The sequence below is a fragment of the Chamaea fasciata genome, unplaced genomic scaffold (genome assembly GCF_029207755.1).
Source record: "Chamaea fasciata isolate MVZ Bird 193981 ecotype frontalis unplaced genomic scaffold, bChaFas1.0.hap1 SCAF_6, whole genome shotgun sequence".
Taxonomy (NCBI): domain Eukaryota; kingdom Metazoa; phylum Chordata; class Aves; order Passeriformes; family Sylviidae; genus Chamaea; species Chamaea fasciata.
In genome coordinates this window covers 47,052,557-47,076,992 of record NW_027094091.1, presented here as the reverse complement: position 1 = coordinate 47,076,992, position 24,436 = coordinate 47,052,557, and the positions used below count along the sequence as shown (strand labels likewise).

At 40.6% G+C, this 24,436-nt stretch overlaps 1 protein-coding gene across 1 annotated transcript; it reads left to right on the top strand.

The window, feature by feature from the left end:
- The first annotated feature begins 1,653 nt into the window (after positions 1 to 1,653).
- Positions 1,654 to 19,680, top strand: HADH (hydroxyacyl-CoA dehydrogenase). The gene is made up of 8 exons (XM_066186264.1): positions 1,654 to 1,851; positions 5,140 to 5,268; positions 6,566 to 6,723; positions 11,477 to 11,603; positions 12,831 to 12,920; positions 14,923 to 14,995; positions 18,094 to 18,210; positions 19,234 to 19,680. The coding sequence occupies exons 1-8, from the start codon at positions 1,723 to 1,725 to the stop codon at positions 19,350 to 19,352; spliced, it is 942 nt and encodes a 313-aa protein (XP_066042361.1). The 5' UTR covers positions 1,654 to 1,722; the 3' UTR covers positions 19,353 to 19,680.
- The last annotated feature ends 4,756 nt before the right edge of the window (positions 19,681 to 24,436 follow it).

Here is a 24,436-nt window from a genome sequence, read left to right as displayed (position 1 = left end):
TAGAGTTTAAAAAAAAAAAAAAAAAGCCACTGTTACCCAGAATAAAAGGAGAGGGAAGGGTAAAGATGAGGAAGATAAAAGAGCAAATGAATTGTCAGCAGGAGGAGGTATGCAGTCTGCAGGAAAGAAAACCTGGGCAGAAGTTGAGGTGTAGTTTATTTTGGACTCCTGTCATCACAGGAGGCAGAGGGCAGAGAGGGAAAGGGGTGCCAAGGGGAAACCTGGGTTAGAGGGCAAAGATCCCCCGAGGAGTCTCGGGGGAAAGTGGGAGATCCTTCCATATGGAAGGCAGGGGCTGAGCAGGAGCTGACTGAAGTGTTTGTGGGGAAGGGGTGGGTATCAGCACTGGTGTTAACCAGGAGCTGGGCACTCAGGAACAACAGCTGTAGGTGGAAATCTTGTGTCTTATGCCCCGGAGTTAGGTTGCAGGTTACTTGGCATACTGCTATTTTTATTTTTTTTAGGGAAATTCATTAATTACCACTTGGCTGTCATTTGTGTACACAAAGATCATTAAGGGTGAGTCTCTGGGTGAAGCTGTTTCCACAGCCACTTCCTGCTCCTGCCTAATCCAGGTGGATTTTTTGCTGTAGGTTTGTGGTACAAAGTGCAGAGGTATGAGAATACAACATGTTATTTGAATAAAACAAGCTGTTTAATGTTTACCCCAATGCTGACTCGAGTAGTAGTTGCTTTGTTGTCAGCTGCTGCTGTTGCTGACTTGAACTGCAGGTCTTTCTGGTGATGAGTGAATTAGATGGAAAATCAGGGCAGTCTGCATCTGATACGGTTCTGCTGTTAGTGTTTATAACGGAATTTTGTTGTTGTTTTGTTATATTTTTTTATTATATATCTTGTGCTGGCATGGAAAATAAAGTTTCGTTCTAGTCAGGAAGCATTTGTTGTGGAGAGAGAGCTTCTACTGATGCGAATAGGAAGAACATTGAGGTGCTGGAGTGTGTCCAGACGAAGGCGAAGAGGTGGGGGCAGGGTCTGGAGCACAGGTCCTGTGAGGAGCGGCTGAGGGAGCTGGGGGTGTTTAGCCTGGAGAAAAGAAGGCTCGAGGGAGGCCTTATCGCTCTCTCCGACTCCCTGAAGTTTAGCCAGGTGGGGGTCGGCCTCTTCTCCCACGCAACCAGTGACAGGATGAGAGGACGCAGCCTTAAGCTGTATCGGGGGAGGTTTAGGTTGAATTCTGTTCACAGGGAAGGTGGTTGGTCATCGGAATGAGCTGCCTGGGGAGGTGGTGAAGTCACCGTCCCTGGAGGTGTTAAACGAAAGACTGGATGTGCCACTTGGTGCCGTGGTCCGGTCGATATCGTGGTGTTTGGTCATGGGTTGGACTCGATGGTCTCGGAGGTCTTTCCAACCTTATTGATTCTGCGATTCTGTGAGCATGAGCAGCGGCAGCAGGAAGGTGAACGCTGAGGGCAGCTCGGTGACCTCTGCGGCAAAGGGAAGGGGCATCAGCGCAGCCTCAGCCGCCGGCCGAGCGCCAGTCGGGGGCTTGCGGGCGTTCCGGCACTGCTATCCTTGGCCTTGCTCCTTGGCTCTTAAGGGAGCAGGTGAAAGGTGAAACACGCAACACGCCTCTCCCTTGGGCGAGCAGCTGGGACCGCGCGGCCGGCACTTGCCGCCTTCCCCCGGGGCGGAGCGCGGCCCTCGCCCCGCCCGGCCCGGCCCGGCCTGTCCGGGCTCCGCCGCTCGCTCCGCGCCTTCGCCATGGCCTTTGCCACCCGCCAGTTTTTGCGCGCCGCCTCCTCCGACGCCGCCACCGCGGCCGCCAAGAAGCTGCTCATCAAGCATGTCACGATCATCGGCGGCGGCCTCATGGGCGCCGGCATCGCCCAGGTGAGCGCGGTGGGGCGGCCCGGCCGCGGGGCGGAGGGGAGCGGAGGCGCCATGGCGGCCGCGGGGCGGCCGGGGCCCGGCGAGTGCTCGGGGCCGCGGGGCGAGCCGTGCGGCCAGCGCGGGCCCTTCCCGGGCTGCTCCTCCTGCGTCCCTGCGCTCCGCTCGGGCTCTTGGCTTGGAGCTGAGCCCGGCCGCGCTGTTGCGCTCCGCGCCGTCCCCGGCCGGGAAGGGGCCAGTGCAAGGGAGGGCGAGCGGTCTGCTGGCGAACCAGCATTGGTAAAACACGCAAGAAAACAAAACAACCCTCCTAGCAGTTCTGGGAATGTGTTACAGTCCGTGGTGAAACTCCTTCGCGCTTGCCTTTCCAGGCTGCGTTTGTGCGGGGAGCAGTATCTGCACTGGCTCTCGGCCGTGCTGGGACGCGCCCCTGCGCTCTGCTGCCAGACTGCTGCGGGTTTGGGTTCGGCTGCTGCCGGGGCCGGGTACACAGTATTGCTGCTCCGCTGCGCTCTGCTTCCTCAGCTTTCGCACTTCTCCTTCTCTTGCTGATCCGCGGATCTTCAGGTCAGATGGGTTGGTGAAAAGAACCAAGGCTGATGGTTTGAATTGTCTAAGGTGGCTCTTAAAGACAATGTGGGGACTACTTGTAAACAGACAGTGGGTAACGATATGTGGAAAATGTTGATTGAGAAGGAGATTCTTCTAACTTGCCAAGAGAGCAGATCAAGTGACATTTTAAACATTTTACCAGTAGAATGCAGCAGCTAAAATGAGCATTTAACTGTCAGTCATCTTCAGAATTATAAAGTGATTAATATTTAAACAGGACTTATTTTCCCAGAGTTTAATCTCAGGCCTTTGGCTTTAAAGTTCACCTTTAACTGGATAGCTTTGGGACATGAAACTGAAGAGTCCTTTCAGTGATTGAAAGTTTCGGCACTTAGTTAATTCGGAGAAAGAACCTGTTGCCCAGAATACCAGGGTAGTTAACAAACTTCACAAAGAATAAGGGGAGCAGGCAAACATCCAAGTGGAAGCTGACAGTGAGGCTGGAGCTCATGAATAGCAGTTCTCCCTTTCAATGAATAGGTTTGCTTCTCAGAACTAAAGATTTCTTACATTCCTGGCAAATCTCTAGCAAAAGGAATACAGAGGCTTTTTTTTTTTTTTTTGTGTGTGTGTGTGGTTTTTTTTGGTGTGTTTTTTGTTTTGTTTTTTTTTTTTTTTTGGTGTGTGTGGTTTTGTTTTTTTTTCCCCCAAGAAAATAGTTGTCTATTCTCTTTTCTGTTAAAAACACTCCTCTGTATCATGATTCTAGAGCTTGAGGTTTCCATTGTAGAACCATCAAAAAACAACTTAGAAAAAAGTTGTTCTGTTTGAGGAAGATGCACACTATGCAAAGCTTTTAATTTTCCAGGTAAGTGAGATGATCTTGTTCTGCTGGACTGCACATTTTCAGAGAGCAGCTTGTCAAGAGAAACATGCCTGGTATTTGACAGTAACAGGGGTTGCAGGCCTCTGTTAAGGAGCCAGGATTGTTTTGCTGACCATCTGCCTCCAGTTTATCAGTCCAAAATTATCTCAAAGCAGAGGTTATTATAAAACTGAGTGGTGTCTCCCCTGTACCCTATTTATAAAGCTGCTTTTCATCCCTTTTTGAGCACTTATGAAATTGTGTCTCGTCTTCTCTTGGTTTTTCATGCTGTCAGGTGAAGCAGGCCTCTGCTAAAATGTATGACTGAAAGCCATAATTTTTGATTCTACCCTGTGAAAAGCAGTTCTTTATGAGAAAAGCATTAATTGACTCCCCAGAACTTGGGTTTCTTAGCATTCTTAAGATCATTGGATAGTAGAGTTTAGGCAAGTGTGTGTTTGAGTTGGAAATGGCATAATCTTGTCTCATTTTCTTCCTTCCTGTACATGTAAATATGGTGGGAAATGAAAGATATTAATATTTCTAGGATTTTTCCCCAGCTGGTCAGTGAAGGTGTCATAAATGGATCCTCAGTGAGGCACCTCTTAAACATGTGCTTGGTAGTGATTTTTCATCTGAAGTTTTAAGAGTCTTGCTTCACTGTTACAAATGGTCATCAACAGATGAAGTGTTAGGAATAGAAGTACAGGCTTTGTTTAGGTGGTTTTTATGGACTGGCCATAGTGAAAATAAGAAACCAAGCTGGATAAGGAAATGTCTGTCTGCAGACTGACCCCTTGTTAAAGCTCTACTGCTGCTGTCCAGGGACAATCTGGCATGTCTTTATTTGCTGGGTTAGTGAGGCAAATTGGATTAGAATATCACCATGCTTTTCTTCATGAGATATCTGTGCTTTCCATTTCAGCTAGCTTTGTCGGAGTAGGTCTTGTGGGTGCATGAGTCTTTAGTCATCAGGTGTAAGTTTAAATGCAAGGTAAAAGATTACAGAAGGGAAGCTCTGAAGTTGAGTGACTTTAAAACCATCAGTGGGGCCGTGTTTTAATATCTGTTTTACACAGTTACTAAATCACAACTCTGTTAGTTCAAGGATTCTGAAAGTGAGGATAGGCTGTTGCTACCTATGAAGAGGAACATAGGTAACAGTGAAGTAACAGATGATGAGCAGCTGATCTTTAATATGCTGATGCAGTGTGAGACACTGATGTTACATGTTTGAAATTATTTTAAATATCAACCAAAAAGGCAATCCAGTAGCGTTGTGTGTAGCTGAGCCAGTGTTTACACCAAGTGCATAGTAAGGAGACTTTGTAGCCATTCCTGTCTGGGTGGAATCCTGGAGTAGCAAATGTTCACTGCTGCTCCCAGCTCCACTGTCACCTTCCTGTTGTTGCAGGGACATGTCCATGGCCTGACAGCAGAGCTGTGTTTTTGGGATACAGGGTTGGCCATCCCTTGTGCCACCTGCTCACCCTGCCAAGTGTTCCAGTTTTATCTCTACAGCTGTTTTTCCCTACAAGATCCAAGGCTCTCAGCTAAAACACTTGTTCCTTTCAAGACAGCTGTTTATTCTGTAGCCACAGCCACAGACTTTAGATGCTTTCAGACACAAGATTCTGCAGACAGTGTGAGGGAGAGATTTCTTTTTCCTTTTCCCCCAAGTTGTTTGGGATCTTTATCCCTTCAGCATCACCCCAGCTGTATACAGGCTTCTATGGTTTTTCTAGTGAACTGCATTTAAGAGTCTTTTAGCTCTCTTTTGCCTAAATGCCTGGTGTATTATCTGTCCAGACAAATCAATGTGGTTTGTTGTTTTGTGACATTGATGTTGAATTTTTTTTTTTTTTAACTTTCAGGTTGCAGCAGCCAGTGGTCATACTGTGGTGTTAGTTGACCAGTCAGATGAAATCCTTAAAAAGTCTACAAAAGGAATTGAAGAGAGTTTGAAGAGAGTGACAAAGAAGAAGTTTGCCGATAAGCCTGAGGTTGACACCTTCTTTATTCCTCTAGGAAAACTTGAAAGAATAAAAAACTGTCATACTGAAGTTTTGATATTGCAGTTATGCATTATAGAGAGTGTTATTGTACTTGCTTAAAAAGAAAACTTTTTTCCCAGTGTGCTCAAGAGCCTGGACTTTCAGTTTGGTTTGGGTTTTTTTTTTTAATTTAGGGAGGTTGAAAGATGTCTTACCTCATTTTCTTAATAAACTTCAGCTTTAAGATAAACATTTAAGCCAACTTGGCAATCTTTTAAAACAGATGCTAAGTGTGTAATGGAGTCAAATTATTCATCGTAACTTAAAAGCAAGCAGTCTTTGAGTGTTTCCCTGGGAATGTACCTATTTGCTCCAAAAGCAAATAGTAACAAAACTGTCATAATACCTGAGTAAGGAGTCTTTTGGTTTTTTTTTCCTCCTAACATTTAGGCACAGGATTACTGCAAAGGAAATGAGAGTGCAAGTGACACGATAGATGTATAACTTTGCACTTGCATTGCTGAGTATGACTTGCATACAGTAAGCCACTGTGGAGCAGTTGATGAGTAGAACTTTGTATCCTAAGGGTTGCTTGTTGCTGTGCTTGTTTCTCTAAATTCCACAGCAGATTGATTTCTTCTTTTGATACATATTAACATATAAAATGTATATTGATATTGATGACTGCCAGAAAATGATGCAGCAGACAAATGAAATGAAAAGGGCTTGTTTGCAGGATTATGGAAGTGCCAGGATAAGTAGAGCATACATAAATAGTCTTTTATTAATCAAAAAGAAAACTGTCCACATAATACTTGCCCTTTTTGTATGACATTATATTCTACCATGTAGGGGTTTTTTTTATTTGCACTATGTCTCCATTTACCCTTGGCTAAAAGTCTTGCATTTCTGTTTGATTTCTGCCCTCACAAACTATGTCAACAGACTTACTAGTGGGAAAATATTTTTCCCCACTTTTTCACTGAAACTGTAGCTACTGATTGACCAACCAGGTGATCACTCAGACTCTTGTGCTGAAGCTTGGACTACAGCAAAGGGTCATCCTAAAAGAATGAGTTTAAAAGTCTCCTATTTGCTTCAAAACAGATTTGATTGGCTAGGAAAATTTTGTCAGTGAAAAGCATTGTACCTCTACACACTTAGAACTTTCTTATTGGTTTGGAAATGTGGCAGACTGCCTACATTTTGGGGGGGTCAAAAACACCAGAGCACGTAAGGGGATTCTCATGTAAAAGTAAATTAAATCACTGTAAATAGACATTACAGCTGCTTGAAAATGTTTCAGGCTGGTGCTGAATTCATTAAGAAGACCTTGAAGAACCTCACAACAAGTACAGATGCAGCATCAGTGGTCCACAGCACGGATTTGGTGATAGAAGCCATTGTGGAGAACCTGGATGTCAAAAATGAGCTCTTCAAGACGCTGGATAAGTTTGCTCCAGAGTGTGTATTTTTCCTGTTACATTTTGAAACTTTGACTATTTTATTTTCTGTTTTTATACTTACAGTTAGTTCTCTATTTTCTTAGCTGCTTTATTTAAAAATGAGTTTTGCTGTCTTAGACAAGCTCCAGACTATCATGCTGGTGTGGAATAGTTGTGCCAGGTGCATATGTTACAAACATTCTCAGGTGTGTTGCATTGCTTCATTTGCTTGTGGCATTGTTCATTTGTTGTTCCAGGTGTGTTTAGTCATTAAGATTGCCCATCTACTTGGCAAGTTCAAATCTAAATCCAACTACAAATGCACAACAGTAGAATTAACTTCTTCCAGTACACATGGTTTCCTGTTAATGTTGTATTTACTTAAATGGGGAATTGGGATGATAAAGTATTTGTTTCCAGGACACCTGCTATAAAACAGTTTTAAGAAGTCTCAGTCACCTCAATAATGTCTTAAGTGAACTAACTTTACTTTGTATTACAAGAGTTAGAAAACAGCCATTGCTGGTTATAGTGTGCAGTGTAAAAGGGTAAATAGTATTTTAGTAGGCACTCATTCAGTTACTTACAGTCCCTGGAAATGTCTTTGAACTATATTTGATACCTGTTGGAAGCTACTGTTGAATTGTATCCAAACCCAAAAATGCTTTTAAGGTGAGCATGCAGTTGCAGAAATTTGAGGCCTGTAATTGATAAGTCAGGATCACAAGACCTTGACTGCTTGCATTTTGAGATTTAAACTACTGTAGGTAAATCTGGTGGTATTGGCTAAGAGGTATTCTAGACTGTCTAATCTGTCACTGGGCAAGCTCTGCCTTGAATATCATATCAAGGGTGGAAAGATGTTATCATTAGTTGACTTCAGCCTGGGGAGATTTTCAGGCTTTCTCCTATTGCCTGTAATTAAAATTACCTGGTAATTTCGAAACCAGTAAATGATCACAAGCAGCCACGTACTGAGCACAGGATAACTTGCCGTTACCTTGACACACAAAAGTAAGTCATTTATGAGAGTGCCTTATTATGGTTGGATTGTGCCTATTTTGTGCAAACAGACCATTGGTTGCCAGAGTATTTAAAGAGGAAATTGGAGTGTACTAAATGGTAAACTGTCTTAAACCAGTCAGCAAGGAACTGTGGGCATGGGGACTTGGAGCCTCACTTAAAAATACGTATGTTTGGAACACCTGGGGCTTTTTTTTTTGTAAGACTGAGCTGTTTGTCAGCATAGCTGCTGTAAAACATCAAATTTTACATTACAGTGTTTAAAGATACTGGGAGTTGTTCAGATATGCTCCTGCCCATTGCAAAAAGGATGATTTTGCAGGGTTGGGAAAAATGGCTAAGACATAAAGCCTTCCTTTTTAAGAGCATATTTGGAAATTATTATAAACATACTGATATCTTATATGTAGGACAAAGGCAACTGAAGTGAATGGCAAAGACTGCAGTTTAGAAAGTCTAGATGAAAAACTCCTGAAATAGTGAAATTTCATAGTGGAATGTTTAAAATACTAGTTTTGGATACAAAAGGTAATTTGTAACTGTAACTGAGAGAGTATAGAGTTGCAGATCGTGTGGATAGTGTGGGGAAAGACAGAAACCTGTAGTGAGTGCTTTTCCATGTGTTAGGAGCAGTAGGCTTTTTTCATCCCACATGGCCCTGTGCTGGAATGGAAGGCTTTCTCTCTCAGTGCTAGCGTTCCACAGCCTTTTCTAAGATTGAGTAGTTCAAAATTTATAAACCTATTGTATGGACTGTAGTGTCAGCTCAGGGGTAGTAGACTTGTGGTTAATTGGTAACAAAGACAGGATTTTTTTAAAGACAGCTTTGAGTCTCAGGAGGAGCTTTGCTTCTGAGGGGCTCTGGGCATTAATGGCTCTCTGAAGTGTGGGTTACAGGGAGAGACCAGGAAAGACCAGGATGCTGTGGAGGGAGGACTTGGCTTCATTCAAATCTCAGAACTTCTTACCACATAGGTGGATGATAGCAGGTGAAAGTGTGAGGGGCTCTGTATTACTGTTGTTCTGACAAGATGATGAATTCTGCCTGTGAAATACAAGGTGTGTGAAACCCTGCAGTTTTCTTTTTTTGTGCTGTATTTCATGTCTCATGCATTTCCTCAGCTGCAACATGTACTTCTTCACCTCCCATTTTTGCACGATGAAGACATCTCCAAGGAAAATAAATAAGTCTGGGAACTGGAAAAAGCTAAAATATTACATTGAAAAAGCATAACACAATTAACTTAATTCTTTTTCCTTTTCTTATAGAATAACTGTAATTCCTCTGAAAGTGGATCTGTGTACAACATGTAGGAGATGGGAAAACTATTCTTTTACTGAGAGAAGTTGTATTTGTGAGTGGGGAGCGAATTTCTCTTAAGTGTTCAAGTGTAATAAGCCAGGAGCGTTTGACAACCGCAGAGCACCATGGAAACTCAGGGTATTCCTCATCTGGGTAACTGTCCAGGTGAAACAGTGGATGCTGTTTCTTGGGTGCCATTAGTCTGAGAGCATACTGATTTATGTTCTTGGAGCTTTGCAAAATGTGGAAGGCAGAATTGTCTATTCTATTCCTCTCAGTATCATACTCACCATATTTGGTATTTATTACTGTGTTACATGGTCATCATCTTCGGAGCAGAGTAAAGCATTGCTACCCACTCTTCAGTTTTGTTTTCCTTTTCTTGGATGGAATCAGTCTTGCATTTCCATTTTGAAAAAGGTCAGGCTAGGATTTTTGTAGACACTGCAGCACTTTTCCAAACAGGGTTGTAATGAATATGACAAAAGAGCTTTTGCATATCCACTTTAAGAACTTAGAAAAGTTATTGCTTTCTGTTGGTTTTTTTTTTTTTTTTTTTTTTTTTTTTTTTTTTTTTTGTTTTGTTTTGTTTTGTTTTGTTTTGTTTTGTTTTTTTTCTGGGATGTAGGAAATGCCCATCAACATTCTTTGGTCTAGGGTTTACCTTTAGATGTGGAAACTCAGCTTGGACCTGGCCAGTATTTTTCAGCTGTTTACTGTGTTAGAATGAATGTGTTATAAAACTGTTAAAAAAAGAAATGTTGTTCAGTGTTTGCTGTGTAAGGCAGCTGGACTCTAAGAATTGGATTTATTGGAAATATTTATTGATGTTTCTCTTGTGGTGGGCTCTGGTTTTGGCATCTTTCCCTGAGCCACTAGATGGCACCAAGAGAAAGCACTCTGGTGCTGGGAAAGCCATTTCTACGGCTTCACTAGTGCTGGCTTCCCAAAGCCTCCCAACTCTGCTGTCACCTGAAGCGTGGATTGTGTAATTCTAAGTCACAGAGGCGTGAAAATTCTATTTTAAACTCGACTGAAATCAATCGGTTTGTCAGAGAAGAAAGTGTAACTAAAATGCACTTGCTCACAGTGCAAATTCAATGCTTTTCTTTTTTTCAAGGCTTTCTGTTGTGTGAGGCTACAGAAGAGGTGCTGAGGTAAAATCTCTTAAGTGAACTCAGATATAAACCTAGCAATGATTACATTTCACAACTCAGTGTGCTTCTTTTTTTATTAATATTTTAGTTTTTATATACAGTGTCAAATTATTGGCAAGAATGGCTTTTGTATGCACTGACCTTGCAAGGTCAAAACTATGAAATGCAGAATGCTCCTTTTAGTACCTCGCCTCAGAACAGTGTAAAGCCATTTTATGGTGGGGAGATAATAAAAGAGTATTTATAAGAAGAGTAAAGAGGAATTTTCAGGATTTTTTTATTTCCTTCACTATAACAAAAAAGAAAACATAATAAAAATGGAAAACAAAGTGGGTGTTTTTGTCTTGAAATGTTTTCTTTAATGCCACTATAAGATGTCCCCATGACTTGGACATAACTTTTCTGAAAGCTCTGTTGTAAAGCTCAGTTACATCTTAGTACAATGTAAGCAAAATATCAATGTAGATAAACATTTGCTGAGTTTAGTAGGATAACTTTTTGAAGGGATAGTAGGATGCAACCCAAAATGAAAGGTAGGTTTTAATCTCTAGTTTCTAATTTTTATGATTTGAAGAAGTAATTTCTGTAAATTTTTGGTCTGATAGCAGGGTTGTTGAGGTTTTGAGATATTTCTGTGAGAAAAATCCAAACAAGCAAAAAACTCAAACCATTATAAATTGCAGTTAGTAAATCTGGTTTATGTCTGGAAAAAACTTCATATATGTCTTGAAATTCTTGGCATTTTGTCTATCCTTTACAGTGTCCTATGCATAGCAGGTCTTAAGTTTTCTCTGTTTTTTTTCCTCATCAAATCTTTGTTCTGTTGGTAGGTTTGCTCATCATGTCTATCATTGATAATTTTAAAACAAAGCAGATTGCAAATTTTCTGTAGAACTCTAAAGTGCATTTTTGATATTGCATATGCTTGGGTTTCAATAAATGTGTAAATGTGTTTAACAACAAATAATAATACTCTTAGGTTTACAGGATTTCTAAAGGAATCACCTAGAATGGATTTGGAGAGTAAAATAAAATTTTCTATTTGCACAGTCCTTTTTTCCAGCACCTAATAAAAGTATTCAATGTAATTCCTCAAGAATCAGAAAGTCACACAGTCTTTGCAGTGGTTATTTAATCATTGCTGTGCTTAGACCTCAGCAAAAGGACTGTGATAAACTGCAGGGATATTGCTGAGAATTCTTGTATGGTTAGCCAATGGATGTCTGTCTGTGTTTAGTGCCTCAGTCTCCTACTGTCCTTTATGCAGTCTATGTATTTCTTATTTTCAGGCATACGATATTTGCAAGCAACACTTCATCCTTGCAAATCACAAAGATGGCAAACGCAACCACCAGGCAGGACCGATTTGGTGGTCTCCATTTCTTCAATCCTGTGCCTATGATGAAGCTCGTGGAGGTGAGTGTCTTATGAGCACGCCTTACAGGGTCTGTTATCATCATGTTCCATCATAGTAGCAACTGCAGCCCAGTAGTGCAATTGTCAGCAGTGGGATTTCAGTTAGATTGGTGGAGCAGATCTCCGTTTTCAGCTGTCCTGATATGGAATTTACTGCCTCTAGTGTTTAGAGGGTGATGCAGTCTCTGTTGAGGTGTGGATTTAAGAGACCGAGGTAACTCCTTCAGTCTCAAGGCTCCTGAGTTCTCCACTGAGCAGCCAACAGATGTGCTGTTTATAGCCGTCATTTCAAGCAGGGAGGCTAATTCATAAGAAGTTCTGATACCAGTGTAGAAATCAATTTAAAATGGCAGGGGATGAAGTCTTATTGCTTGTCACTATTGAAACAAAGTTAGTCGTGTTTGTTTCAATGTTTCCAGCACTACAGGCTGGGGAAGAGGTGCTGGGAATCTGACCAGAGAAAAAGGATCTGGGAGTGCTGACTGTCAGCTGCGGAACACCAGCTAGCGTGTGCCCAGGTGGCCAAGAAGGCCAATGGCATCCTGCCTTGTATCAAAAATAGTGTGGCCAGCAGAACCAGGGCAGTGACTGTCCCCCTGTACTAAGCACTGGTGAGGCCACGCCTCATGTGCTGTGTCCCGTTCTGGGCCTTTCACTGCAAGAAAGACATTGAGGTGTCCAGAGAAAGGAAACAGAGCTGATGAAGAGTCCAGAGAGTAACTCACCAGAGGAGCAGCTGAGAGAGCTGGGATTGTTTAGCTTGAGAAAAGGAGGCCAAGGAGAAACCTTCTCACTCCCTAAGATTACCTGAGAGGAGGTTGTAGTGAGGGGGAGTAGCTGTTAGAACCTGTTATATCAGGAACTATGGCTGTTTAAATGATTCTCTAGAGTGATGTCTTTGTGTTTCCCTAGACAACAGAGACTATGTAGCTTTTAAAGTTGTTTTGATATGCCATAACCTCTTAAGTATGCTTTCAAAGAATGGTTCCTTTTACCATCCATCCATGGTGGCTGAGTGGGAAAGTGTCTTAAAGAAACAGTATTTCAAAATGCTGTATCTATATAGTGTTCTGTGTCTCTTACATATCTATCCATTGAAGTTGTTTTTTTGCAAAACATTTTGTGAATTTCTGGAAGTGTGTTCTAGATTACATTGCTGTAACGGGGAAATGAGAGAGATATTGTTCATAAATATGCTTATGCTCTCTCTACCTTCCCTGTACACAGGTCATTAAGACTCCAATGACCAGCCAAAAGACTTTTGAATCACTTGTGGATTTCAGTAAAGCAGTAGGGAAGAGTCCTGTCAGTTGTAAGGTGAGTATGTTTTGACAGTATAGTGTTCAGAGAGTCTGTCCTTGTAGACTGTTAATTTTCAGGTGGTAGGTTTTAGTAGATGTATGAATGTTGCAGCAGCCCTCTTGTTACAGGGTGGAAATGAGCTGAGACACAGGCTTCTTGTTTATCACATGATAGCCTGAAAAGGGTCCAGGTTTGTTCCTTTTTACAGCTTAGCCGTCCTGACTCCAACCATTCACTGACTCTGGCTGCAGCAAGCCGCTACTGTAGGTTTCCCTTGCAGCCTCTGACTGCTGTTCCTACTAAACTGTGACAGACTCTGAATGCAGGCTTTTACCTAGCTAGACTGTAACTGCAGGTTCCAACAACAGGCTCTAACTGCAGACCCAGACTGTCCTCACAGCAGTTATTCTCTCTCCCCAGGGTCCTTCTCCTCCATCCTCCCCCTCACCAGCTAACCCACTCCTTTTTATTACACTTACATTCATTTGCTATAGCTGTGACTCATCAGGACTGAGGCTGTATTGGGTAATAAACACAGCTGTTACTTATCAGGGGCAAGGTCACCTCTATTCCCTTCTACAGATCAGCACTTCAAAAATTTCCAGGCTGCTTCTTGTCCAGTTTGTCTTCATAATTAGAAGCAATTTGACAATGAAAACACCCACACTTGCCACAAACTCTTCAAAGTCCAGTGACTCTAGACATCTTGTCTAGAGCAGCAAAACTCACAGGTATCAGGGCTTACTGTTACGGAGTCTTTTTTTCAAGTCCTGCAGCATAGACTGGAGAGAGCTTAAGCAGGAGCTCATCTTTAGCCATGCCAGAGACAAAACTGCTGCCTCTTGTACTGTGAGGCAGTTGGCTGAATCCTCCATGGTGTGTGCTCATTGCAAGTTTTTCTTAAGACTGCAGTAACTAAACACATATTAATCTTCATTTCTTCTCAGCTTTGGGGTTTGTTTTTTTTTTTCTCTAGAGAAACACTCTACTTCAAAAGCACACTTTTTCTGAATCCATTAAGCTGTGGTCTGGATAGCTTTGTGCAAGCTACTGCTTTGGGTTTCAAAGCCCCCAGGAGACAGTTGGTCATAAAAAGAAGGACCTGCAATCCAGTAGTTACTGGATTAATTAATTCAGCTTCTGGATGCTGGACTCTAATTCTGGCTATGTTCTCTAAATTCTAGCTAAATTGTTCTGTGGCCTCAGTTGACTATTTCTGTCACAGTTTAGTACTATGCAATGTGTAGAATATAGGATGAATTGTTATAGATTAGCTTGGATAGGTAATAATACAGTATTCACACATGAACTTTTTTTTTATTCTTGCTTATAGAAAAAAACATTGCTTGGGATTCTCTGGATTAAATATTGAGATAAAGTGGGATGAATAATAAACATCTGAAACAAACAAAATAATACTATATTTGCAAAGCTTTCTCTTGATTGATTGTGCTTTTGATTGATGCTTACGCAAAAGAAGTTTTGTATTGATTTGTTACCTTCTGACAGCACGTGTCTTATCTTTTTCCTTGTTAGTGTTGATGTTTACTGTTAAAATGATCCTAACTTTCAAAAGTGTGGATCACCAGTGAGCAGTGGGGGAGAAGCAGACTATTTAGTCAGGAGTGCTTCTGGTAGTGGACACATACCCAGAAAAAACCTGCTAGGGAAGAACTGCTGTTCTCCTAACCTTCAGGAAGTCACATCATTAGACTCTTGATAAAGAAAAGACTATCCTTATTAAATTGTTTTAAGATTAATTGCTTTGGGCTTGTAGTAGTCTTACTGTTCTCAGTCATGATGACTGTTTATGTGCCATTCCTTGTTTGAATTCCACAATGTTTTATGCTTTAATACTGAGCAGATAAATGAAATGAAAAATACAGTTCAGAGAGTATCTCAAGTAATGATACAATAAGTGTCTTCATCCACTTGTTTTATTTGTCATGTAGCATTTGAGTGTAGTTCTGGTAAAGTGTGTTTATTTAGAATCCCCCCCCTTTTTTTTTTTTCACAGGATACCCCAGGTTTTATTGTAAACCGTCTCTTGGTGCCATATATGATGGAAGCTGTCCGACTTTTTGAGAGAGGTACTTGGTGGGATATTGACTTTGAGGGATGTTGACATAGAATACTGCTAAATGTTACATTGCTTCAGAAAAGCCTTGGGATTCCCTCAAATTTTCAGACATTAAAGGCTGAAAGTGAATAGAGAATTCTGGAAAGGCCTCACCTTCCAAGCTGGAAGGGAAGCTGGAAAGGCCTTGCCTTCATTTTGAAATGTCAGCTTATGCAGAGTTGGAAGGTACTTGTGTGTGAAATTCCTGGTAGTGGAAAATGTTTCTGGCTTGGAGGTGAGAAGGTGAGTGTAGTGCCATTGTAAAAATATCCTCTGCCAGCTCTTCAGGAACTTTCCTCTCTCTATCCCAGGAGACATTGATAAAAGTGATTGAAAGTCCTGTAATGGGACCATTAGTAAAGTTCTCCTGAGTTCGCTTATATGGGACGTGTGAAATAAATCACCAGTTTTGAGGTAAGTGGTGTAATAGTGTCACACTGTGGTACTGCCACAGAAGTGATTTGGGCTCAGCTACTGCCACATTAAAACTTCCTGTTCTCCTGTGTTGAGTTTTAGATATAGGTTCTTCAGGAACTCCAGTCTCACTGCTGGTCTCTTTTACATTAAAATGTAGGTAAAAATAATCATGAATCCCCAAAGAACCCACTGAATTTTTCAAAGCATTGAAACTTGTTTTGAAAAGAAGCCAGTAATGAATGTAGTGGATAAAGATGAAATTACAGACTATAATTGCTTTTATTTCAAGTACTCTGCTCGTAGCTGCATACTACTAAGGATGTCATTTGAAACATTTTGTTTTTGAAATCACTGCTTTTTTACAGATGAAAGCACTCCATTTTCAGGATTCCACCAAATATGCTTTAAATATTAAAAATCTCTTTTAAAGCACATGGAAGGGATGGTTTGATTTCCAAAAAAAAAAAAAAAAAACAAACCCCAAAAAACACTACTACTTGTTTTTCTATCAACAGATGTACCTAATTACATCTCAAAGGGAGAAAAGAGCGAATTTAGTGAGTTGAAAGGCAAAGGCCTGAATGCGAGGGGGCATTATTCTTTTAGATAAAGTGTATGGGTGTTTCAGTGTGTTTAAAAGAGGTGCCTTTGTTAAGTGACATGTATTATTGTGCATATTGCAGGAGACAACAGAACTTTTAATTAAATGCAGAAGAAAACAGTCACTGAGTTTGTATGTTAAAACTGACTGCTTTTACCTAAGCAAAACAATATTTTGATTTAATCTTTATTCTTTTTGTATTTTCTCCCACAGTATGATACTTCCAAACTTGCTAAAGTTCATTTGTGACTTTTTAACTCTAATGAAATCTATTTAAAAAGCTAGTTGATGTCATGGGAAGGCTGATGGCTGTCTTTTAATTCATATGTTCCAGTGAATCAGATTAAATTTTCATCATATCCTTTGTATTTATTCTCAGAATAGACACTTGAGCCAGATTGTCATCAACATTAAATTAAATTGTATCTCTTTCCTGGTAACCCCAAGCACTGAAATGCCATTTTATTGGGCTAGTCCTTGAGTTTTTATTTATACAAAATCTCATTATGTTACATGTGCACTTTTGCATAAGCAATATGCCTTTAGTATATTAACAATGACTTGAATGGGACATATTGTTAATATTAATGTGTAGTAGTCTATACTGCTCTTTCCTTAGTGGAAAAACTAAAAAGCAGTCAGCTAAGTTTCTGTGGAAGTCTGCTTTATACTAGGAGAGACTAGAATGAACTAAGGATTATAGCCCTTGTTTACCCTTTTACTATTTCTTATTGTGCATTGTAACGAAACTGTTGGGTGGCCAAGTGCCAAGTTTGACAAAATGGGACAAATCTGTTGAGAGAGCAAGTCTGTATACCTGCGTCAGCTGCAAATGAGCTGAGGATTTAGCTGTGTTTGAATTTAGGGAACTGAAATTATGTTAGACTTAGATGAGGTTGCTCTCCACAGCTTCTCAGAAATAAAATGTGGCTTAAAAAAACATTGTTAGCTTTAAAGAGTAAAAGGAGGTATATATAAATTATTAGTTCATACAGAACTGTCACTGAAGTTGTTACCTTTACAAGAGACTTTGTAAATTTGTTTCTAGGGTTCTCTGATCTTAGGCGTATAAATTGCACAGGCTGTGTCTGCCACAGACACCGTGTATGCATCGAGCACCGAGGTTACTTAACAAGTACCTCTGGGGTTTGTATAACTTCATCCTTTTTATAGGATCTGCAGAGAAAGTGCACTGTCTTTCTCAAAACATGAGCTTAGAGGCATGTAGTAGAAGTGCATCTGCTTTGGTGACAGTCTAAAATACGTATTCCCAGCTAAAGAATGAGGTTAAAATTAACTGACAATATGGCAGTGCAGGATTTGTATTTTTATAGGCACAGACTGAAGCAAAAGTAACGAATTTCTGATAATTTTGGTTCCTTCTTTTTAAATAATTTTGGAATTCATGAATTCAACTGCACCTGCACAGTCATTTCAGGTCTCTCCTATCTGCTGTCTCTGATCCCAAGAGATATCCTGTGGTGATAGGTGCTGTAGCTAAGCATGTTGCTCAGCTGCTCCTGCTCCCCTCTCCATGCCTGCCTTACCCATCAGCTGGATATCACTTGTGTTCTGGCAGTTGTAGTGTCGGGGTCGCTCTGTCCTGTGCATCATTCAAAAGCTGCTGCTGGTCTCACAAAGCTGAAATTGAGTTGTTTCCTTACATACCCTGTTCTGCTGCCTCTAAAAGAAGCTCTTGTTTCTTCATAGTGACCAGTTCTTCCTTTAGTCGTTCTGATAGGGTCAGCATGGTAACTGTGGTTTTATCAGTAGTGCAGTGCTCTGTATTGAAATGCAAGAGGAGACCAGGAAAATGGAAAGCAGGCCTGCAGGGCTTGCCTTTTTTTTTTTTTTTTTCTTTTTTTTGTGGGAGATTCAGCTTTATGTTCCAGCATGTGTATGCTGACTCCAGTTTTTGTGGCTGTGAAACATGCAGAGATTTCTGTGAAGAGCTGCACCAGGGTGAAATAACACCCTGTTAATTATTTATCAGTGGTGCCAAGGAGACACAGAATCTTCTCTGTTCATCAAACTGTCAATCTTTTCTCTAGGAGATGCATCAAAGGAAGATATTGATGTTGCTATGAAGCTTGGGGCTGGCTATCCCATGGGTCCATTTGAACTGCTGGACTATGTTGGGTTGGATACCAGTAAATACATTATAGATGGTACTGCATGCTTCTTTTTTTCTGCTTTTCCACTTTTTAGCTAAATTGTAGATTTTCTAATGCAAATGTGACTCTTTATTATTTAAACTGAATGTTTATGGTATAACCTTTGAACTGTTGAGGAGAAGGGAGTTAGAATTCAGCTCAGAATGCTGTGTGAGTACAGCATTTGTACTGCATGCCTGTACTCTTTGTACATGGGGACAGAACAGTGGTGGCTTTGCTGACTTCATCAAGTGCTATTGGAAAATAATAATATTAACATTAATGATATTTTATATAACTAAAAAGAATCAGTGGGAAGAGTGACATGTACTGGAGGTGAGGAATTCTATGAAAAGCAACTCCCTATGCTTTTTCTACCAGCCATATTTTAATTCTTTATTAATGGGAAACCCAGTAAATATCTCAAAAGACGTAAATGAACCATCTCCCTGTCACTTCTGTTAGTAAATGGGTTAATGTTAATGCAGTAACAAAAACATACATCATTGGTGATGGCTTGTTGATGGTTGTGTTCTTTTGAATGAGCAGCTTAAACATTCTCTGAGGCAGAATGTCACTTGGACAATGGCATTTTCAGTGGAACCTCTCTTGCTTTCAGTCAGTATTGTGGAGTAGTGTCATATTGTTCTATGTAACCATGTGTTTCACAGGTAGAAATTCAATTTGAAATTTCTTTGCACTTGAATTCCTTTTCAGCAGAACCTTTATTTTATTTCCTTGTACTTAACTGTGTTTCAAAAGTTCTCCTTAATTGTTTTAAAAATCCTCAGTGGTGGAGATTATAAGGTGTTTGGAGTACACTGAACCTGAAGACTAATTGTTAGATTTGTGCATAATCATCAGTTCTGATATGGGCTTTATGAAGCTGTACTGTAGGGTCTCAGAGAGCCTAGGATAAGTTCCAGTACTTCTTCAGTTTTCTGAACTTTGAATATTTTTCTAAGGAGATGCAGATCTCTATTACCTTTGCATATAAACAGAACTGTCACTAATTCATCCACTTCCCTTCCTTTCCAGGATGGCATTCATTAGAGCCCAACAATCCTCTTTTTGCACCCAGCCCACTCCTGAATAAACTGGTGGAAGAAAAGAAGCTGGGTAAAAAGACTGGTGAAGGATTTTACAAATACAAATGAACTCCTGACCTCAATGCTATTCAGCATTGGCATAATACAGGTGTTTAAACCTTCCCAAGGGTGGCACAAGTTGCATTTAGAACATAACTCACTTGTGAACTGAGTGATTACACTAGTTAACTGTGGTCAAAGCTTGATTTGGCAGATTGTTTTTTTCTTGTAATTCCAAAAAGCTTTCTATGTATAGTGCCTTCATGAAATGTTGATTTTTCTCAGGTGCAGTACAGAATGACAAGTGAATTTATGTATTTGAAACGTTATTATATTGATGCGGAAAATCCTAAAAAATAACCTCACTTTCTTAAAAATAAAATTTTCAACAATTCTGTATTGAGTGTGAGGGCTTGCAAGTGTGTCTTGGATGGAGCCCACAAGGTGGCAGTATCTTCCCACGCTGGCAAAGGCAACCTAGAACGGCAGTGGGTTGTTTTGTTAGGATTTTTCTTAAGTGCACCGCTAATCTGTAGATGTGAATTACAATGCCTTGAACAATAATCTTTTTGAAGGACATATTTAAAAATAAATGAAGAATCCCACAATGGCAGGCTGCTCCCCAACGGAAGGTTCCCAATAAAGCATTTAAAAGCAGAGCTTATGCTTTGCTTTGGGGTTTTCTAGCAATTTCAATTAGTGGTTGAGGGCCTACTTTTGCTAGGTGTTGTAGAAACGTAATGAAGATTTCTGGGTGATTTCTGTTCTCAGGAGCATAAGCTAGGACGCTGGTAAGAGCTTCTGAATGTTCTAGAGTTCTGCAAACTGGCTGTATTAAAGTGTAATTTTTACACAGTACTAATGTAGTTGAGTACCTTGAGGATTGCAATTGGGAGTTTGTGCTGTGTAAACAAGTAAGTGTGTTTGGCTGTGTGAGGCACCTTCTGTTCTGCAACTTCATTTCCTTGGGGCTTAGCAGAGCTGAATTTGTCTATGGTGGGAGTGTATCAAATCCTGTCTTTTCTCCAAGTATTGCAGAGCAGGTGGGCATGAGGATTGGTGTTCAGTTCCACTCAATAGCAGTGTTCCTTTACTTTCTGTACTTAGTGCTTATGTATATATATATACACACATATATATATATATATCTTTACTTGTACAAATTATGAATAATTATTTAATGCCACGTTGCCTCTTCCTCCCTCCTCCATCATCTAATTCAGATTGCATATAAAGAAACTGACGCTAACAGATGTTAGTTTCCTGGCACATGATCACATAAGAAATCTCTGGGTAGAGAATAAAATTTTTGGTTTATTGGATCCTGGTCTTAATTACATATCATCTAATTTTGAGTCACTTGCCTTGAAAGAAGAGGGTTAAAAGAAAGAAACAGTACTAAACAGCCTCTTTCTTTTCCGAATACATTGTTAAACTGACTTGGTTTTGCTGAAATACAGTCCACTTCTTACATATGAACTCTGTTTCACTGAAGGTTCCTAATGCTTGTAGCTCAGTTTAGTGACTTTTAAATACTGCAAGGTGAAGTTAGCTTCAGTACTACTGTTTTCAGTAGTAATTAAAAATGGGAATGTGTATGACTCTTGTGTCTTAAAAAATGCTATTTGTTTTTTACAAAAAAATTTAGGTAGAAGTAATTTGCTACTGCTCCCTTTACTTGGATGATGACCTTTAATTTGGAAAGGGGAAGGTTTGTAGCAAGGCATAGACTATTTAATGTTAAATGTGAAAAATATTTTTCACTAGTAAATGTGATATTTTAGAAAAATAAACTTTCTCTAAAACAGTGTTTTCCTTTCAGGAGCTCTAACAGGTACAGTATGTGTATACGTAATAAATAGAAGAATCCTGAAAGAGAGGTATTTGTGAGTCGGACTTGCTATTTGAGAAGAGACTTTTTTTTTTTAGCAGAATGGGCCCTGTGGAAGTACTTTAATGGTGGGTGGACATAGTTTATCAGTATGTGGAGTGCTGTGCCAGGATGAGTAGAGATGAGGTAAAGGGTGAAAACTTCAAATGCGCCATCTCTAAATGTAGGTCAGAATGCAGAGTGGTAATTGAATGACTGACTGTAGTCATTGAAACAAGGTAAGCCTTTTCTTTTGCTCCTCATTGGGGAGGCATGGAGAATGTAAAAGCCCCTTTTAAGGAGGGAAAATTAAGGAATTAGCCAGAAGTGGGATATTAAGTAGTCACTCCTGAATTTTACAAGAATTTCTATCGCTTTGATAGTTTAAAGATTTCTAGAGAGCTTAAAGAATATGTAATGAAATAAAGGAATTGTATGTTGCCACCTTTTCCTCAGTAAAGATTATTTCCTATCCCTTGCTGTGGCTGTGACTTGAAGCAGAGGTACATGAGCCACCTTCCACTGCACACGGTGTTGATGAAGGGGAATCTCCTGCTGGTCAGTACCTTAAACTAACATGTGGTACGTTAGACCTGCTCTCACTATTCAGCTCTCTTTGAATTTTTAATAATTGTGGAAGGGAGATTGTGGAAAAAGGATAGAAGAGAAAGGAGGGAAGGGTGTTTGGTTTGCCTCACTGCCTACTTTTAAAACCTATAGTCTTTATTATCCTTTCTGCCAGCAGGCCTCACAGATTTAGAGCATTTTCCCCACTTTGGTCAAAGCTTTGGGATGTACGCTTGGCACAGCTTGAGGGCAGCTTGACAGCCAACAGCTGAGGAGTCGGATGTGAGCCGAGCTACTGCAGCTGGGAAGATGGCTCCAGATTCAGCATCTGGGTCATTTCAGCTGCCAAATGTGCTCCATCTGTGGTAACCCTAGCTGCTGACACGGTGGGGGAGAAAACAGGAGCACAGCAAATTTTAAACAGGGACTTGAAAGCAGAATCTTTATTGGGCAGAGGAGGGTGCTCTGCAGGAGTGGCTTATGGAGCATTAAGTGCAAGAGGTGGCAGTAAAGTTTGATCTGAAGGGGAATTAAGTGTGTAAAATTGATTGTCTGAGCAACTGCATAAAATAACTTGGAAAGGTAACTTTTTTCCTTTATAGATGAGTTGTATTTGTCCCCCAAGCCATATGACCCAAGGGTTTTGAGGTGACAATGCAAATATCCTTCAAAATCCAATTAACAGGAGTTAACTCCAGCATCTAGCATGGGCTCTTCAGAGCCATGAGATGCAGTACCAGCCTGTACTTCGGCAGTGAATCAGGTCTCTGAAAAGAAAAGTTAGTGGCTTCTGAATGAGATTCCATTGTGGTTTGAGTTTGTTTTCTTAGTACCGTATTTGGTGGCTTGTTCGGTGGATGGGGCTTTTACACATCTCCAGGTATCTGTGAAACTTTTGAGGTTCATCGGCTGATCTCTTCTGGAGACCCACTTACTATAAATTAGTGTATATTTATCAGGGTGAAGAAGCAAAAAATAAGAAATTTGCTGTATAAAGTGAAGTGCAGTGAGATATGATTGTCTTGCTAAATCTGTATCTGTTACTAGAATGAGAAGGGCATCTGAAAAAGAGATGTTTTGTTTGCCTACCCAAAAGATGATTTTGGTGTGAAAAAGTCTTGTATGTTCCTGACTTTGTGCCAGGCTTTGGTCAGTAAAGTCTGCAAGTGACTTAGGTGCAAGCTAATGCAACGGCAGTGTATTCCTGTGGCCAGGTGTGGTGCTAGGAGGTGGGTGCTAGAGGATGGAGGGACTAGCACACATTCTGTGTTGTCTAATGCATGCTTGTTATTTTTGCATCTAGAGAAAGCCCCTTTACAGTACCAAATGACTTCAAAGATGTGGGCAAATTACACACAGCTTCTGCAGTTTGTAGAGACCAACTTTTCCTAAAAATTTACTGCTGACAGTTTTGGAGCTAATTTTTGCAAGAAAGGCACCCGTAGCTGTGGTGCTACATTCTTCCTTTTCTAACTAGTACCACAGCAGTGTCCCACATCTCAATATTTTTATTCACTACAGTTTGTAACCATGTGAGCCATTATAAAACTGACCTGAATAATGCCTTTTCCCTATGCTTTTTGGAGGAGCTGAGACCAGGACCAAAAAGCAGATGCTGTGATTCTTTTGAGAGCTAGATCTTTTCATGTTATATGTTCCGTCAGTAGCTTTTCCTGTTATTCATAGCCAGAGGGATGTGCTTCTGCTGAATTCTGTTAGAAGAGGGTTAAGTAGAGTCACAATCTGGTAATTGTAAAGATGATTTGTAGAATGATCTGCCTTGGGCTTTATGATCTTCTCAAAAGTTCACATCAAAACTGAAATCACTCTTTATATACTATTTACCATTCAGTATACTTATTCACTTATAAATGCAATGCTCTGCAGAGTCTTAAATGTATGAGATCACAGAACAGTCTGTGATGAGGTCAGGTGTTACTGATAATATATTAGGTTTTATGCCCATGGAGCAACTTTGCACTTGTTCAATTCAGTCTTCTGTTTTATTCCCCTAGACGTTTTCTGTTTGGTTTTCCATAAATTGCAAATAACTCACGGCAGTGCATTCTTTGCAGAGAAACCAGCACTATAAAGCTCTAATGCTGGATGGAAGTTTTGGTCGCTTCTGGGGCAGGAATAATACAAAACATCAAACCCAGTTATTAAAGGAGCCATTTCTTTAGTCATGTGGTGGCATGAGGCATGGCAGAGAGGCGTAAGGCCAGGATTTGTTTCCAGCCTGGGGTCAGAGGCTGCAAGTTGGCCATGGCACAGGAGGATATTTTAGCACAAGGCTTTTGCTTGGCGGGCACTAAGGAACTTGTCGCTTACTTTGGCTGTTCCGCGCTGCCAGATAACAGGATTTTTCTTAGCCTGTTGTTTGCCGCTGCATTGCTTTGTGCATCTCTGTCCTGCCTGGTAACAGCTTCTTCTATTCTGGTCCATTTTTTCTGCCAGAAAACACTTCTAGGGTGGTTTTCTGTAAATGGAGAAACCCTTACAGTATTCGCTAGTTAAAGAATGCAAGTTTTTTGTCATTAGTAACTTAAACCCCCATTTGGAGTCTTAGCTTCAGCAACAAAAATGTTGTGGATTAACCACTTTCACCAGCAAGAGGCTTTCTGATGAGCTGTGGGAAGAAGTGTATGCTTGGTGGTAGGTCTACAGTAAACAGCTGGAATTTGCATGTGGTGAATTAGCACCAAATAAAACCCCC

Bases quoted from the DNA above. Each gene is read 5' to 3' on its own strand.
- HADH (XM_066186264.1), top strand. From the start codon at position 1,723: ATGGCCTTTGCCACCCGCCAGTTTTTGCGCGCCGCCTCCTCCGACGCC. The intron at 1,852-5,139 runs GTGAGCGCGGTG...TTTAACTTTCAG, and splicing joins TGGGCGCCGGCATCGCCCAG to GTTGCAGCAGCCAGTGGTCA. The intron at 5,269-6,565 runs GTTGACACCTTC...AAAATGTTTCAG, and splicing joins AGTTTGCCGATAAGCCTGAG to GCTGGTGCTGAATTCATTAA.